At 56.7% G+C, this 17,782-nt stretch overlaps 1 protein-coding gene across 2 annotated transcripts in view; it reads right to left on the reverse strand.

Moving 5' to 3' along the window:
• Positions 1–650: 650 nt before the first annotated feature.
• LOC122390982 (probable ubiquitin carboxyl-terminal hydrolase FAF-X) overlaps positions 651–17,782 on the reverse strand; it is a 37,213-nt gene continuing 20,081 nt past the window's right edge. The window contains exons 19-52 of one of the 2 annotated variants that reach the window (XM_043384479.1): positions 17,557–17,768; positions 17,080–17,320; positions 16,608–16,790; positions 16,171–16,303; positions 15,719–15,837; positions 15,364–15,518; positions 15,106–15,211; positions 14,467–14,541; positions 13,953–14,127; positions 13,490–13,616; positions 13,113–13,266; positions 12,734–12,835; positions 12,254–12,361; positions 11,946–12,062; positions 11,428–11,554; positions 10,930–11,153; positions 10,541–10,695; positions 10,153–10,326; positions 9,858–9,999; positions 9,316–9,469; positions 8,970–9,120; positions 8,509–8,626; positions 7,950–8,112; positions 7,365–7,540; positions 6,855–7,051; positions 6,273–6,433; positions 5,272–5,447; positions 4,854–5,009; positions 4,410–4,510; positions 3,906–4,134; positions 3,423–3,635; positions 2,954–3,097; positions 2,540–2,691; positions 651–1,580 (exon numbers count right to left, since the gene is read on the reverse strand). In XM_043384479.1, coding sequence (XP_043240414.1) covers positions 1,550–1,580; positions 2,540–2,691; positions 2,954–3,097; positions 3,423–3,635; positions 3,906–4,134; positions 4,410–4,510; positions 4,854–5,009; positions 5,272–5,447; positions 6,273–6,433; positions 6,855–7,051; positions 7,365–7,540; positions 7,950–8,112; positions 8,509–8,626; positions 8,970–9,120; positions 9,316–9,469; positions 9,858–9,999; positions 10,153–10,326; positions 10,541–10,695; positions 10,930–11,153; positions 11,428–11,554; positions 11,946–12,062; positions 12,254–12,361; positions 12,734–12,835; positions 13,113–13,266; positions 13,490–13,616; positions 13,953–14,127; positions 14,467–14,541; positions 15,106–15,211; positions 15,364–15,518; positions 15,719–15,837; positions 16,171–16,303; positions 16,608–16,790; positions 17,080–17,320; positions 17,557–17,768 — 5,151 coding nt within the window. In that variant the 3' untranslated portion in view covers positions 651–1,549. Of the gene's footprint in view, positions 1,581–2,539; positions 2,692–2,953; positions 3,098–3,422; positions 3,636–3,905; positions 4,135–4,409; positions 4,511–4,853; positions 5,010–5,271; positions 5,448–6,272; positions 6,434–6,854; positions 7,052–7,364; positions 7,541–7,949; positions 8,125–8,508; positions 8,627–8,969; positions 9,121–9,315; positions 9,470–9,857; positions 10,000–10,152; positions 10,327–10,540; positions 10,696–10,929; positions 11,154–11,427; positions 11,555–11,945; positions 12,063–12,253; positions 12,362–12,733; positions 12,836–13,112; positions 13,267–13,489; positions 13,617–13,952; positions 14,128–14,466; positions 14,542–15,105; positions 15,212–15,363; positions 15,519–15,718; positions 15,838–16,170; positions 16,304–16,607; positions 16,791–17,079; positions 17,321–17,556; positions 17,769–17,782 lie in introns of both variants that reach the window. The other variant, XM_043384478.1, reaches the window with a different exon arrangement.

The following is a 17,782-nucleotide window of genomic DNA, read 5'->3' on the forward strand; positions in this document are numbered from 1 at the left end:
AATCCCCTGGACAATTGATCACCCAGTAGGATCACCCTATATATTGGTCCTGAATAACGAAGAGTCGAGGAGCGGCGGTGGCCTTTGGAAAATCGTCATGACATTTGCATGTTGGGTGAAAATAAGGTCGCCAGAGGCCGCATCTACGGAAGTTCGACGTAGTTGAGGATAGGCGCCGCGGACCGTGAAAAAGGCAAATGCGATGATATTTCAATAGACTATCAACGGTGTGACCTAGACGGGTCATAAAACGCCAAAATGACCCTTTTCTGGTAGAGCCGTCATCCTACCGAATTTCAACAAGCCAGATTAGCGCTCGCATCATCGACACTCGCATAAAATCTGCGTCCGGTGCCGATTTACGACCATGCAAGCGGTTTTGTGCTTTTGGCGTGTTTCCTTTTCCATCATCGATGTAAAGCTAGTCCATTTAGCCATGGCTCATTAGGTCGCTTATTTACCGAGCCATCCATTAATTAGTTAGTTCAGAAATGAATGTATTTTGGCGTCAGACTGACGCAAATCATCGAGATAAAAGCGAGCGGTCCACGACCATCCGTTTGCCCAAAAACACTCCTCAGAATATAATAATTACCGGGCAAAACTCAGCATACGCCAGCTTCTTATCGGCCACTGTACAACGGCAAGTCTTCGTTTTGCGCGTATCTAAATAACACAGACTTTATTTCATTAAGAACAGCATTTTCACTCATGGAAAATAATTCTTAGAAAATCCACGGACAAGCGGCCATGAAATTAGCGTCACATCGCGGCTGGTCTGCCAAACAAAACTTCATGTCGCGACCGATGTGCGCCGCGATCGACGAATCTCCCGGTTATCGACTAAAACAACAGAGGTATACTACGATATTTATCATAATACCACAACTCATGTTGCGCGGGCAGCGTCCGATGCGGCACAGCCGCGGCCGGCGGCCGGCGGCGACCACTGCATCGCAGTCAGGCGGGCCGCCGCCACTGTCTTCAACACACTCGGTCTCTGGTTCTCTCTCTCGCTCGCTCTCGGCTGCGCTCCCTGTCACTCCGGTAGGGCGCGTCGCCCGGCCGGGCCGCGCGGGCGGCGCAGCGCCGCCCTCTCTTGCTCATCGCTCTCTGATCACAGCACCGTTTGCGCCATATTGCAGGCAAACAACACTGCTAATATATTACTCCAGTCGCAATAAAACCACTGATAAATAGTAACTGTTCGACGCGCTCTCTCTCTCTCACTTATGCTACCGCGCGTGGACTAGAAGCGATCGGCACGGCGCCGAGCGGTCCGGGGGCGAAGCACGACTTACAAAACCGTCCGCCAGGTGTCGGCGCTGCGCCGCTCGGTAGTAAGGCATAAATCACAGTAACGCTTCGCGGTGCCCGGGCCCCACTGGCGGCGCCACTGAGAGGGCAGACGTGCCGAGCGTCCGACAGAAAGAAACGGGGGGCGGGGCGGGGCGGGGCGGGGCGGCAGCGCAGAGGAGAGGAGAGCGGCGAGCGTGGGGCCCCGGCACAGTCACGGAAATGCCTGCGGGCTGGCGGCGGGCGCGTGTCGTCAGTTGTCGTTCGCATCGGGTGACTTGAAGCTGAAACGGGGACTGGGCGTCACAGCGGTGCCAGCTGGGGCCGCGGCTAGTTAGCGAAACGCGCAGTCAGTCACTCCGCGGCGGTGACAGCATATAACGCCGCTCTGGCCTCTGTGTTTGGCGGGGTGACGACGGTAGGAGACAGGCCGGAGGACAGGATGAACGGGGCCTGAGTCACGGCCGTCCGCGCCGTCTGGTCACCAGTGTCATCCATACTCCACTGTTCCTCAGAGCGGAATTTGACGCTCAACTATGACACTTAAATACATTTACGATTTACGATATAGCTAGCTGCTTTCACTCATCAGTTCAGCCACGATTTAGAAAACATGCATCTAAGCTAGAAACACTTCGGTCATATTACATTTGATTTAGTAATCTCATGTAATTTAGTAATCTCATAACCGCTTAACACAAGCGGCTTCATTAAAAAACGAGAAAAAATCACTAAAACTTACACATACAAAGCCCTGAAGTGGTAATGGATGCATAAATTGGTAACCCGTGACAGTAAACATGCATTTCAAACGAATTTAAGGACTGTTAGAAACGTTGATTGGTGGTTAATGAGCTGAAAACGATGCTGTTGCGAGTCCCAATATTTGGCGAAAAAAATCGTTTCAGATTCTTTCAGCTAAAACATGACCCTTTTAACAGGCGATCTGAATCATATAATAATTTCGTCCCATACCAGGCTATGTTGGAGATGCAAGCAGTGCAAATCAAACAGATCACGAAGTCATCAATTGACAGAATCGAAGTCATCACGAAGTCATCAATTCAGTCTTGACGAGGTCTAGTCAATATGTCAATGTAGGCAACCTTACAGTTTATCAGAATCAGAGCACCTGCAGCCGTGAGGCAGCCTGTTACACCAACCGCGCCAGTGGGTGGCGACAGCTCCCTCGCTGACCCCGCCGTCACATCCCCGGCCCTACCGCCGCGCCGCGCGGACTCACCTGGCTGGTTTGGGCGGCTGCGGCTGCGGCTGCGGCGGTACGTGACCGGCGGCCGGCGGCGGCGGCGGCGGCGGCGGCTGGGGGCCCCCGGCCGGGTCGGACGGGTCGCCGGCCGGCCGCTGAGAATCCTCCTCTAGCTCGTCACCCTCCGGCTGCCGCGGACGGTCAGACGGTCAGACGGTCAGGGGGTGGGGGTCAGAGACGTTTTCACACACAAAAACAAAATCAAGCAATTGGTAGCGTCGTGTCGCAAAACGGTAAATTTCGGTAATTCACTCGAGCTCATCCAATGTCAGGAACACATAAAGCACGCAAGGCCTATAAATAAATACACCATTTATATAAATGCCCGCACCACAAATCCATCAGCCTATTCATCGGCCCTCCCAGTGCGAGCCGTCGAGTGCAACGTACCTCTTCTGGGCAGAGTTCGTCGGCCTTCTCGAGGCACATGAGCGCCGAGTGGCTGCGCTCCAGGAAGTACCCGTTGGACGTCTCGTTGCTCTGTGTGGGCGGAGACCAGGTGTAGCCGTACTGCGGAGTCGACTGGAACGGCCGCTAGGGACGGGAGCACGGGGGACGGTCAAATGAGCCACTTAGTCTTGTGCGGCTGGCCGGCTGATTCTAGTTGCCAATTGTTAATATGTGAGTGAATTAAAAGGGTGCATAGCAAAACGTACCCACTTACCATTATCAGATCACTCTAAGGGGCCCTACCAAAAACACAGCTAACATACTTCGCCTCCACTATGAACGGCATATAAACCTGGTAATTGGCAAATAATAACAAATAAGGCAACGTCCAGGTCTTACAGCACGTTAAACCCCAGGATCACCTCCAGGCCGTCCCCGCTGCTGACCGGTCGCTGCGGCGGACACTCACCCTGTCCAGCTCCTCCTTGAGCCAGTCGACAGCCTCGTACCACTTGCGCCGGAACTCGGGGCTGGCGTGCAGCACGCGCTGGCCGACCGGCGAGCGCGAGAACAGCTCCACCAGACACTTGATGCACTGGTAGGCGCGCTTCTGGTAGTGGTTCTTGAAGCGCTGAATCGTGTCGAACAGGCCCTCGCGGCCCTCCCGCTCGTCCTGAGTGCCCTGTCGCAGACGGACGCGTCAGGCACACAGCAGTGGTCGACAAGGTTCGGACCGGGGATGTACAGTGGATGGAGTGTGAAAACTTTCATATTAAAATTGCAACACAGCAGCCGCTGCAGTGCGACGAACTACAACGTCACTTACCATAGCCAACTTTCCGCATACAGTCATCCCTCCCCTGTTATCCAGCAGCCCGCCTCCAGCCCTGAATTCCCTTGTCCCACTGTCCGCCGTCAGCCCTCCCTTCCCACTGCCCAGCTATCCGCCCACCTTGAGCGCGTTGAGGATGCGCTGCGTCTGCCAGCTGTCCTCGACGAGCAGCAGCTGCAGCAGCAGCTCCAGGTAGGGGCGCAGCTCGTAGTTGTAGCTGTACGATATCTGCCAGAGCAGCTCCGTCAGCGCCATGCTGGAGAAGGCCGGGTTCTCCCAGGTGCAGTAGCGCAGCAGCTGGCCCGTCTCCTCCACCGTGCCGGCGTCCTCGATTATCTTCTTCAGGTAGCTGCAGGGTAGTGGAGAGAGCCGTTACTGGATAGACTCAGATGACAGTGTGCTTCTCATACAGACAGCCCAACCAGCCCAGTGATTCATTGCCTAACAACGCCAGCCGACAGCCGACATGAAACCAACACCCCACCACACAACAGACACTGGAGGACACCAACCGCGCGCTGCCCGGCCGCTGACGCCGTCAGTCTCTGCCTGCGGTACTATCAGTCACGTCCCGACCCCACTCAGCGGGGTCGCCAGTGCCGCGCCGCCGGGAGGTACTCTCACCTGGCGCGGGTGAAGAGGATCTCGTCCACGGCCGGCTGGATGGGCATGATTGGCGTCGGGCAGTCGGGGTCGCCGTGCGGGTTCGGCAGCGGCGCCACACCCTGAGCGGCGAGAGTCAGCGGTCAGCGGTCGTAAAAAGGATGTATAATGGTACAGGGAACAAGCATGCATCGTACAGCGAGCCTGTATTAATAATTAAACAGGCAGCTTTGCTTTCCTGAGTGCTTGATTGTTCAACATTAGCCTCGACAGACATAAATACAAAAATATTGCGGATGGCATTACAGCTGGTTCAGATTAAATATTCATTACCAGACAGAGAACACTATTCCAGCTCTAACGTGTCTGTTATATCACGGTATCGGTAATTATCAGTGCCCGTTCCCTCCCCTCATCATCCCTAGTATCCACCGTGCGGTGCCCGCGCCGGGCCGGGCCACTGACCGGCTGAGAGGAGGTCATCTTTGAGCTGATGTCGCAGCAGCGCACCAGCAGAGCCACCGTCTGGTACAGCTTGCTGAGGTCGGCGTACTGGAACTTGATGGGCGGCCCGGGGCCCTCCTCCAGGGCCACCAGCATCAGAGTGGCGGGAATCTGCAGCTGTGGGACCGGACGAGGACACAAGGGGTCAGTACGGCACACACACGGGCATACCGCTGATCAACAAAGGGTCGCAGCTGTGGGACGGGCCGGAAACACGTTACACCGCAGACACCAAGAGTGAGCAAAAGCAGCCGTGGTGCAGTGATAGTTAGGAAGGATCGGCGCCAGACAAATGGTTCTTGTGAAAGATTTCCACTACGAGTGCAGTAATGCCAAGAAATGGTTCGCATGGTGTCGCATCCAGGCCCCGGCTACCTACCTTGAGCAGGTGGGTGCGCTCGCGGATCCCGCACGAGGCATACAGCAGGAAGAAGCTAAAGTACTGCGGCAGGTGGCGACCGTGTTCGGCCACGTCCTTCTTCAGCAGGCCGAGAACGGCGTGCACGACTGCTTCTGAGAGGGAGCCGACGCCGCCATCCGGACTGCCGCCGCCCTCTGAAAAACAGACAGACAGACACACAGTCAGACACGGTCAGCTTAGACCGCTTCTGAGAGGGAACCAGCGCCGCCCTCCGGACTGCCGCCGCCCTCTGGAAAACAGACAGTTACACAGTCAGCACAGTCAGTCTCTGAGAGGGGGCCGACGCCGCCCTCCGGACTGCCGCCGCCCTCTGCAAAACACACAGTTACACAGTCAGCACAGTCAAATACAGTCAGCCCTGACTGCTTCTGAGAGGGAGCCGACGCCGCCCTCCGGACTGCCGCCGCCCTCTGGAAAACACAGACAGACACACACAGTCAGACATAGTGACGGCCCAGACTGCTTCTGAGAGGGAGTCGACGCCGCCCTCCGGACTGCCGCCGCCCTCTGGAAAACACAGACAGACACACACAGTTCTGACATAGTGACAGCCCAGACTGCCTCTGAGAGGGAGCCGAGGCCGCTCTCCGGAATGCCGCCACCCTCTGGACAGCAAACGGTTACACAGTCAGACAAACAGACGGACCGCCTCTGAGGGGAGCTGACGCCGCCCTCCGGACTGCCGCCGCCCTCTAGAAAACAGACAGACAGGTCCAGACGGACAGATCAACGCTAAGTCCTATCTACCTTATGTACTGCACGCGTTGTCGCGTTCTAAATGAAGATCCCGCCTCATTCGAACTGACCCCGCCCTTTCACCACACAAAATCATATACAGGCAAGATACTTGGCTGGCTCTCTAGACCACGTAGACACACATTAACAGGTCACGCTTCCGTCCACAGCTCAGCTCCCTCCCCCAGTCTTCACCGCACACAGCACGGCGCTCGGGTCCCCACCTGATGTCGACAGGCCGTTGGTCTCGGGCGCCACGGTCGGCGTCTGGCAGAGCGTCGGCGCCGGCTGCTGGGTCGAGTGACGAGCCAGCAGCACCAGTAGCTTGGCGAACGTGGAGCGCACCTCCGAGCTGGGACACTCGAGCAGGTACTCGCAGAACCGGCTGCGGCGGGACGGGAGGGCGGTCAGTGGTGCGAGGAGATGGGGACAGGTCAGCGTGTGAGTGTCACGGCGATCGGCAGTCGCCGAGAGGGGAAGTTAGTGTTGGACTGGAATGAACCATACAATGTAGTGCTGGACGTCTCTTACACTTTTTAAGGCCCTTGGACCTTATCCTGTAGCAATTTCATTTGAGAAAAAATCAATCATTCACCCTGGACCTTCAACTGAGCGAGAGAAAAAACTATTTGCAGATGATGATGGCGCTGCGCTCTAAAACAACATCATAGACGCGACATGTTGCACCGAGGGTGGTCATGCATTTGCAGCACTTAGGTACATCAACCATCCAAGTGCGGGTGCTGATTATGGTTTCAGTGAAGCACCACGTCACTCTCTGCCGAGAACGGCCGTCCCTTCCCCACCTGCCACCGTTGACGAAGAGCACGTGCTGGGCCAGCCAGGAGCGCGCGGCAGCCGAGTGGGTGAGGTGTGGCAGCAGCGCCTCGTACCACTCGCACGTAGGGCCGCGTACGGCCTTCTTCATGTGCAGGCCCACCGTGAACAGGAAGCGCGCCGCCAGCTGAACAGACATGAGCGCCATCTGCTCCGAGTCGGAGCTCTGCGGCACGAGCGGGGCCGTCAGGGAACGGGGGCGGACCAGCCGCGGAGGCACACACAGACAGTCAGTGAACGACACGGGACCGAGTACCAGGATAGTGGTAGGAGCGGGCTGAATTACTGCTGGGCTGTGGCAGTTCTTTAACTTCACCATATCGACTCACAGTTCGACGTCACGTTTTCCAAGTTCTGGCACTAAATAAATGAAGACGCAACGTGCATTTAACCAACCGCGCAAGTAAGAAATGCTGACCTTTTTGGCGTGCTGCGGCAGCACTGTGAGCATGAAGTGAGCGTGTGGGGAGAATTCTTACCGGTTTGACGTGCTGCGGCAGCTGTCCGACGCTGTTGCAGCCCACCAGCTTGCGGATGAACTGGACAAACTCGCCGAAGAACTGGTTCTTGGTGTGCAGGAAGCGGATGTTTTGCCGGCGAATGCTGCGCTGTATCGGCGCCGGCATTTTGATTTGGCTGACGGAGGCCATGTCCGCTGTAACACAGTCGGCAGCAGCGTCAAACATGGACAGTGAAAGGGCCTGCGGTAGGGCAAAACAATATGGAGTGTGTCTCAGCATGTCCATCAAAAAATAAGCGCACAGACGATAAATCCTCAGGAACATCAATATTTGATGAAAAAGTTTGCACCATGCCAAATCCCAGATCTACGTCTCCTACAATTCATTGCGCGGATCTTAGATACTTTAACGAAACAACTAAGCGAATAACCTTAATTTGAGAAAAAGTCAAACGATAAGTCTCAGTGATAATAGAAAGACAAATTTATTGTGCTTAAATTTGTCGATAAGTGATAAGTCTTCGCCAGCCCAGCTTCGGACGACTACCAACTACAACCACCCAGCAGGCCGACTAGGCGCCCATCGGACCGGGCAGGTACTGACTGATTGAGAGCTGCTTCATCTGGGCGGTGAGCTGCGGTCCGCCGTCGGCAGAGGCCGAGCCGGCGGCCGGCGGCGGCGGCGCGTCCGTGTCCGTCCGGGTGTAGAACAGGATGTAGGCGTTCCACCAGCGCTTCTGGCGCCGGGACGACATCCTCTTCATCATCTGGTCAAACACCTGCAGGTGTGACGGGTCATACTAACAGCTGGCGCGCCGAGCGGGAACGGGCGGACAGGGAGCCGCAGAGCCGACTCACATAAGGACCGAAGAGAACTCGGAAGCATGGCGCGAGGCCGGGAGCTAGGCCCAACAAGCTTACATAAACCAAGCAGTAGGTATAACAGCTCCGTGCACAGTCGCACAGTGGGCCTCACTCTCACACATTCGACAACCGTCGCAGCCGTCAGACATATATTAAAGCTTTCGTTTCACGACGAATTCTTATTTTGATAACTATTCTAGCCTCTAATATACGGAATAACTCGCCGACGTCCCATCCACACATTATTTCGACACCAAACCAGCGCGGCGGCGGGTCGCGGCGCCGGACGAGCGACTCACCTCGCCGACGTACTCTCCGCCGAAGCACTGCGTCTTCATCTCCTCGTCGTCCTCCATCCGACACTCGGACACGTCGTAGTCGTCAAACTTGTACCACTGCCGGCCGCCCTCGGCGTTCCTGCAATCGGCGATATGTTAGACATTGGTTACGTAGTATGTATCTTTAGACGTACGAGTGTGTTACCTGTGTATTACGTAGCTGGTGTGCAATGTGCATTACCTGTGCAGTAACAGTATGCATGCAGCAGTGTAGTAATTGCCTGTGCAGTATCACATCACGTAGCTGTACATAGTAGTGGCCGCCGCTGGCCTGGCCGCTGTGCATTACTGGCTGTCCAGTATGTAGTCTGCTGTAGGTGTTATTACCTGTGCAGTATGTAGCTGTAGTAGTGGCCGCCGCTGGCCTGGCCGCTGTGCATTACTGGCTGTGCAGTATGTGGGTCTGCTGTAGGTGTTATTACCTGTGCAGTATGTAGCTGTAGTAGTGGCCGCCGCTGGCCTGGCCGCTGTGCACCACGATGCCCGTCAGCTCGTAGGTGGAGCACACGGTGCGGGTGAGCTCCTCGGGATCGCCGTCAATCAGCTCCCCCTCGATCCGCGCCAGGCCGCGCACTGCGGCAGACACACGGGGTCGTGTCAGACCGACCACCGGTGGCGCGGCGCCACACAGTCACTGAGCAGCCCAGAGACCACCGCCCCCCCCCCCCCTTCCCTCTCCTCGACCAGTGTTGGACTCAATGTCCAGCTGCCCTCACCCTCCGCCCTCCCTCGCCGTCCATCATCACATATCCTCTCCTCCTCACTCACCGGTATAAGGCTCCATGTCCAGCTGGCGCGGGAACTCAAAGTAGTCGTTGAACTTTATTGCACACTCCCGCTCCCAGTCGTAGTCGAAGCGCTTCAGCTGGATGCACAGCGTCGGCGGCAGCTTCTTGATGCAGGTTCGCTTCACAGTGTCCACCTGGCGACGGCCGAGAACGGTTGGTCGTTAGACGGCAGGGGACCGAAGGTCACAGGTCGAGGGACGGTGTTCAATCGGCCTGGAGGCTTTCATGGTCAGATACCAGCCAACTGTCGTCCAAATACTCTGCCCTGAAGAGCGGAAAGCGGGCGTTCTGTGTCGATGCGTACACACCATCAATAAATGTGGGCCTAGATCACGAAGCAGGGGCTGGGTCTGATATTCGGAATCCGTACAAATTGCTAATCCCGCATACAAAGAATCCCTGGGGTTCGGAAAAAGACATTTTCAGTAAACAAACCCAAAACGCCATCGCCTGCCCCGCCTTCGTCCCAAGTACGGTGCACGCGACGCAGGCCGACCAGACGGCGTAAGGTTGGAGGCTCACCTTTCGGTTGCACTTATCACAGTGGTAGGCGTTGGCGCCCTCCAGTAGATCACCCTTGACGTACTGGTCCAGCGACTCCGTCAGGCTGGTAAAGTTGCGAATGTCCACGTTCAGAACGGTAAACGGATCCTCCTTGGAGTACCTGGCAGGACGGAGACGCTGTCAGTGAGCCGTAGCACTCTCGCATAATACAATGAGGATGTTAATGATTTAGAAAAACACAACGGCGGTCATTGAGTGCTCACAGCCAACATAAGTATCGCCATCGAAGGGAGGGAAAGGACACGACACGTACCTGTGCGGGCACTGTTTGCAGATTTTCTGATCGGAGAAGGTGCCACCGAGCACGCGAGACATGACCAGCGGCTGGGAGAGCGCCTTGAGCGCCTCGTCCACAGAGTCCACCAGCGATATAAAGAACTCGATGGCGTCGTGCTGCTCTCTGAGGTTCACCGGCTCGCCCTGCAGTCTGGAAACGGATAGCGGAGATGTCTCAGGGAAGTGCACGTCGATACAAGAGTACACGTCTGGTAATGTGTGTGTGGGGGGGGGGGGGGGCATGTCAGCATACAGGTAGTCCATGCAGATCAGCGGCCCATCCCCGTCCCGTCCTGGTTCGGAGTATTGATACCCAAATCGCCCCGACACTCGACTATAGCTAGGCTGCCCGGCACCCCACTCACTTGAAGTGTTTCCAGAGTCCGCGTGGGATGTAGTACTGCAGCTTGCTGCCGGCCAGGTGGCCGAAGATGGCCTGCAGCCACTTCAGGATGCCGATGTTGTAGTCGCGCTGCGTCTCGGTCCGACGCTCCTCCGTGTCCGTCTCGCTGAACTGGATCTGTTCGGCCCGACAGACAGAAAGGTCAGCAGATCGGTCAGCATTGTCCACACGCGGCTACAGAGCCAACACGCACACTGTCCGGCGGACCGGAACTGTGGCACACGACACACAGCAACAGCCAACTGCAGGTCACACAGCAATGCAGGTGATTCATGATACACCATCATCCACCCAACTCACACTACATAAACAGCATGTCGGAACAGGCTGGCGAGCACCCTCAGTTCTCACCTCGTTATCGGCGCGCTCCTCGCCGGTAAAGTCCTCGTCGGGGTCCGTGCACGCCCCCTCGGCGGCCAGCACGCCCGTCCGCACGCGCTCGATCATGTAGAGCTGCTGCAGCACCGAGTTCATGTAGCACGTGGCGCCGGCGTTCTTGAGGCCGACAAAGCCGCCGGCGGGCCGCTTGCCGACGGGCGGCGTGTACTCCCACTCGGTGATGGGCTCCTCGCGGTCTGAGGATGCGGGCAGCGCGTTAGGTCACTCTACAGACTGTCCCCGGGTGGCGAGTGGGCTGAGAGGGCATGGATTACTAACGATTTTGAGACTGGCCCAGTAGACATGAAGACCAGGCGCCCTGGGACGCTCGAAATGTGGCAGGTCAACCAAACTAGGGTCTCAAAACCAACTCCAATGCGCCGGCAGCAGACAGAGGCACACAGCGTTGTAGAGAATCCACATCTCACGACACCGAGAGACCGAACGGGGGACGGCATTATATCGACTCACCGCTGTAGTACATCTCGATGAGAGTGTCGACCACGAGACGGAGGTTCTGCACACAGCCGGTACACAGCGCCACCAGCACGTCGAACGCCGCTACGCCGGTGGCAGCAGAGTAGCAGATGGGCGTCGGCTGGCGGACGGGGAGGATGTCAGCAAAACCCACATAGGGTCGGGGACCATATTCGCGGTCACAGAACATATTTTTCTATGCACTGATGTAGCCAGAGAGCGTCGTGTACACAACAGTGCGCTCGACCTGGTTGAGGCTAATCTAACCAATGTGATTGAACCATGAACCATTCCACTCATAAAAAGCCACATTCGAAAGTTCGTGGTCTATCATTTTCTGTTTATTCTTCAAACCAACCATTTCATGCGTATAGGACATTAGCGGATTTCAGATCCACAACAATCAGGAACGGAACTGAGAGCAATTTGGAAGAATGAGGAACGGACATTTCAACAAATCCTCAGCATCCCAGTCGTGCTGGAGCGGTGAGCGGAGGTTCACCGTGACTCACCAGCTGGTCGGGCAGCTCGCCCGTCGTCTCCAGCCGGAGCAGCATCACAGAGTTGGTCAGCAGGAAGTTCTCCAGCAGGTCCGTCACCAGGGTGCCCGGGTCGCTGCCCACCGCCAGCTGACGGAGAGGGAGGGTAGCTCGGTCAGTCGGGTAACGGCAAGTACCAAATGGAGCCAGCACGACGAACCTCTGAAGGACCATACCATAACCGGCACCACAACTCTTCCTACCCTTCCCGATTACAGTTCGGGTAAAACAACTGAATCACTGTCTGGCAGCGCGCTCTATGCTGCGCCGGCGACGCCCACCTTTTGTTCGGGTGTGAGGAAGGCGAGCAGCTCGCGTGTGACGCGCAGGTGCCCCTCCATCAGCAGCTCATCCACCGGCTCCGTCACAGACGGGTCACGGTGCCGCTCCTGAGGTGAGGTTCGGGCGGAACGTCAGTCAACAACGCACACAGTAGGAACACAGCGAGCACACATTAGGGTCGGACGGGACGACACGGTGCCGCTCCTGAGGTGAGGTCCGGGCGGAACGTCAGTCAACAGCGCACAAGAGTCTAAACACAGATCTACAGCCGCGTCTTGCCGAGAGCAGGCTGCAGCACATACAACGCGCACTTCTCACGCCAACCAACAACAGATCGTTAACTGACGAGCAGGGGTACCCGCAAACCCAACATTGTCTGACCCAGGGCACTTAAGGTCTGGCCCATTCCGTTCCTCTAGCTCGACTACCCTCCACACGCCATCTGCTATGCGTATGGTCCATGCCTCCCGATAACCCACCTTGACGTGCTGCAGCCAGGCGATCTCTGCGTGCAGCAGTTTGTCCACGCCGGGCACGGTGACTCCGTGATGGCAGGCGCACTCGAGCAGCCGGCACAGCAGCTGCGGCAGAGACGGAGAGGACAGTCCAGTCAGTTGCACGGGCTGAGACGTTACCTGCCACTCGCCAGTCACCCGCGGGTAATGCCAGCGGAACAGGTCACCAGCGCATGAAATACAAATAGACACTCGACCCCCAGCGACGACTACCAGACTGTCAGGCTGTGCAGCCTACATTGTATGGATATCACGGCTTTGGACACCCCAATTAATGTAGAAACACTCTGATAAGGCGATGCTGTATAATTGGATCAATACGCATCGCACTGTGAGGCCTCACCTGAAAGTACTCCTGAGAGTTGGGTGCATTCTCTTTGGCTTTGCTGTTCAACATAGAGAACAGCAGGTTGATGAAGAAGATGAGCCCGCTGCTGTTGTTGCTGCAGCGCATGGCGATAAGGGAGAACTGCTCCGCCGCACACACACGCACAACGCTGCAACGGAAGCACGCAGTCAGAGAGGCATTTCTCGAGCACGGCCACATCCAGGCCTGAACAAACACCTCGGGAATAAAGCTGCATTGAAACAAAATGTTCGCATCAAATCCTGACCATGATAGCAAGTTACCCAGCGGCACCAACAGCGATCACTTCAATCAGTTAGACTTGTTTTCACAGCAGCAGGGGGCAGACAGGGATATGAGGCGTTGCCACTGACCGGTTGCGGCAGATGAGCACCAGGTCGACTATGAAGTCCTGGAAGTAGGTCTCTCTAGTGAGGGCCTCCAGGATGTCGGGCCGCAGGCACAGCGCCACAGAGAACGTCTCCAGACCCTCACGGCACACTGCCAACACGGAACACAGGGGTTAGTAATCAGAAAACAGAACATCTCCAGACCATCCTACAGATCCTCCTGGCATACTACCAACACAGCCAGTGTAACATTAGAAAACAAAACCCAATGTTCGGTAATATGAAGAATTGTAACACGCAATGACCCCTTACTATTGAATCTTTAATTATATTTTTGTATCGCGGATCTGAATAAATCTCCCAAGGTACTCCCTGGTCAACGGCTGTCCCTGTTCCTGTGTTCTCTTCCGATCCCACCATCAGTAAATTCTCCCCATCCCTGCTATATCTCCGCCCCGTCCCCATACCCTCTCCCCGTCCCTCTCACCGTCCAGGTCATGTCTATCGCTATCGGCCGGCGGCGTCTCGGTGTCCACGGCCTGCAGCAGCTGGCGCAGCTCGGTCGGCTGTCGGTCAGCGGCCTGCAGCTGCTCGCAGCTCGACGCCCACACCAGCTTCATCACCAGCTGGATGTGACCCAGCTCCGGGATCACAGACGTGATCTGGCGACGGGAGCGGCGAGTCAGCGAGTCAGCGAGTCAGCGAGTCAGTGAGTCAGTGAGTCAAAGGCCAGCTGCATCGCTACCCAACAAGTAACGAAGTTCCTGAACGGGACTGAAGGTTTAGCACTTGACAGACTGTTTCGTCGACATTTATGACTGAACATGTGACAAAAAAGGGTTTTCAGCTGACTCTGAGCAAGCTATGACCCGATCTGCGAAATGCCCGACTGTGTGACCCTTGGCCGTGGCCGTGGGTTAAGTACGGATAGAGCGGGAGGATATCTTGAACCTGCTGTGTCCTTGTGATCTCCACCCTCACCGCCGGCTCCGTGCACTTACCGTGTCTCCCATTTTCTGTGCCACCGTGATGGCCACATTGCGCAGTGTACACTCGGAGCCGGGCAGGATCACCGCCTGTCGGCAGCAGAGCGCACACTGAGCGGGGCGGGCGGCGGACGGACCAGCGGGGTTAGGTACGGACCGAGCAGCGCCGGCTGGGTTAGCGCGGATCATAGCGAGACATTCGGACGGCGAGACAGGGCGACAGTAGTCAGCAGCGGGACACATACGAGACAGAGGCCAGCAAAGGTCGAGCGCGGCACTCGCAGGCATAGTGGTTGAATGGGACATTACAATCACGGGATACGGGGAGGTCGTTTAGGAACCAGAGCAGCCGCTGGTCAACCGTTCATCTTAACCAGGGGCCGAGCAAAAAAAAAAGACTCGTTAGGGACAGTTTGTTCCAAGCTTCAGAACCCGGCAGTCATGATCTAAAGCCTGGAAACATATCTATCCTTGCACTAAACTGCAAAGCATCAGTTCAAAAGTCTATCCGGTCGCCATCTCGGACTGTTTGTTGTCCGATTTTTGAGTGGTAGCTCAGGGGCGCCGGGCAGTCTCTCGGTCCCCGGCCATCCTCGGTTAGTTGACGGCAGGTCACACAGGTGAACTGGAGAGAGCAGACAGACACACACATACCTGCTGCAGAGCCGTGTCGCCCGTCTCGCCCGTCAGCTGGGCAGAGGCGAACCCCACGGTGGAGAGGACCAGCTTGGTGAGACGCAGCACCGTCAGGAAGGCCAACCTGCCGACGGAACGACGCCAGTGTTACCATAGCGGAATTACAACACTGAGCGGTAATATTGCATAAGTACTGTCACAGCACCCACTAATACGCCCGCCACCAAACAAGCCACGGGAAAAAGAGGGACGCTTGGGAAAAAGAGAGACGCTCACCGTCGCGTGGCCAGGTCGGCGCCCGACAGGAAGTTATTCTTGTTCAGCATGTCAAGGACGACTGTTCCGCCGCCGCTCTTGAGAAACTGGCGGTGAAACTCACAGCACTTGTCCGAGAGGGGCCCGTCGGCGGGCATCAGAAGACTGTAGAGCACCTGAGGAACGAACGGGAGGTCACGGATCGAACAGGGGCGCAGTGGCGTCAAGACAAATTACGTCAAGAGAACAAGTCGACCCACGACCCGTAATGCATAACTATATGCAGCTTTCCGACTTTATATTCATGGGTAATGCACAGCTCAAATTATATAACTCCGGTCATCAGTCAGTGGTCAGGGACAGGAGTCTGACTGACCTCGAGTGAGTAGAGAACCTGCGCCGGTGACGGCGAGAAGAAGATGCCTTCCAGTGAGCAGACGGGCGCGTCGGGCCGCCGCTCGCCGGCCTCCTGGCACGCCGTCTGCAGCTGGTCGACTGGCGAGGGCGGAAAGCGAGCGGTTAGATCGGGACACGGCACATGAATTACAGGTGGTCTAGCATTGATATAGAAAGTCATCCTTCGACGAATGCCCAAATATCGCTACACGAAATGCAGAACCATATAAGTTGGACGCGAAAATCCATAGAACTTGCGAGCATCTTAATTCCCACCGCAGTTTGGCTGTGGACAAAAAAAAAATCGACCCGCCAGCCCTCTTCTCTCTAATTCAACTCTTCCTAGCTCCGGACGTGACCTTACTACCCTCCCTGGTCTCCGGCTACCCTGCCGAATCCCCGCTGCTCCCCGCTCTCCGGCCGCCGCCTTACCGGTGCTGCGTCCGGCGGGCGCCATCTGCAGCACGCTGCGAGCGGCGTCCCGCAGCGGCGCGTGTCCCACGCGGCAGCCGAGGTCGGCCAGACGCAGCAGGAACTCCACGTACTTCTCCTGCTGAGACAGGATCTGCCGAACATCAGCGAACGGAGACGGTCAGGAGTCTGGCCGAGTGGGTGGTCAATGGCCGTGGACAAGTCATGGTGGGTGTTCGCAGTGCAAATGACGAGTTACAGCGACTGCGGAGTGCAGCTGTCCCGACTTACAAACCCTATTCATATCATAAGTTGTCGATGAAATTAGCTACGCTGAAACATCTAGTCTAGTTAATTTCGATGATATCCCAGGTTAGGGAAGTCGGCTAGCATGTGATATACAGTGGAAGATGCGTGCCGAGCCGCGATGACTGACTGCCGCCGGCTGCCGGACTCACCACGCCGGGCAGGCCGCTCTCTGCCTCCACATTGGGTCCGTCGCACGGGTGCTGCGGGGACGGCGCAGAGCTGTCCGAGCTACTGTCCGGAGACGAGGGCATGTTACCACCTCCGCCGCCACCGCCGCCGCCGCCGCCCGCCGTGCCCGCGCCGCTCGTCGAGCACAGTTTGGCAGTCAGCACCTGCGGGAATAGTAGGGACAGCGTCAGAAGGAGGCATGGACGACACAGAGGATCAGCGACCCGCTACTCAGCAGTTCTGTTTATCTTGTTACTGCCGATACAACCTATTAGTAATGTTTCTGAGGATAACCACATTTCAAAAGTATCATAAGTCGCAAAATGTTACGTCAAACGCAAAACTCGCAAAAACGCAGTTTTCAGCGCGGCACTGACGCAGCGTTCCCACCCGGGCCTGACGAGACTAGGTACCCTCTGCTACCGCAACACCCCACCCCGGCGGTCCACGTACCGTCTCATCCCTGATCACAGGGATCTCGCCAATGCACTTCTTGTCCTCGGCGTGGTCAATCGTGTCGCCGTTGATGTAGAGTTCCACTTTGAACGCCTGCGGACTGGCCTTGACCTTGTGCAGCACGCGCCGGCGCACCGACGCCAGCGTCTCCTGAGTATGCGACTCGACCGTGAAGTCATAGCTGCGCCCCTGCGCCGGCAGCCGGATCACCAGGCTCACGTGCTTGCCGTGGTACGCCCTAAAAGACAGACGGAAAGAGTCAGAGTAGGTGTCATATTGACACTCATTTCACGTCCGCATCAAATAAAAAATTTGCCTGTTGCCCTCCATTATCGCTGTAGATTGACCTTACCCTTAATCGAGATACTCGCGCACATTCGTCACATATTTTGGCGATCTGCCGATAAGATTCCAGCACTTGCCAAGTCCTGGGGCCACCCTCTCCCCTCCCACCCCTCCACCGGTCTACCCCACCTGAAGAGCGGCAGGAAGACGCGCTCGTCGCCGTACTCCTTGTCGCACTCGACGATGTACTCGCGGAGCACCTTGAGCACGCGGCAGAGCACGGTGGCCACGCGCTGGAAGGCCGGCGACGAGTCCCGCTCCCGTTCCAGCAGCAGCAGCGTGTCGTAGCTGGCCCGCAGGCGGTCCATGCAGTTGGCGATGAAGTCGGCGTGGATGTTCTTCTGTGGAAGTGCAC

Source organism: Amphibalanus amphitrite, unplaced genomic scaffold (genome assembly GCF_019059575.1).
Source record: "Amphibalanus amphitrite isolate SeventyFive unplaced genomic scaffold, NRLGWU_Aamphi_draft 000417F_arrow, whole genome shotgun sequence".
In the NCBI taxonomy this organism is placed as follows: Eukaryota; Metazoa; Arthropoda; class Thecostraca; order Balanomorpha; family Balanidae; genus Amphibalanus; species Amphibalanus amphitrite.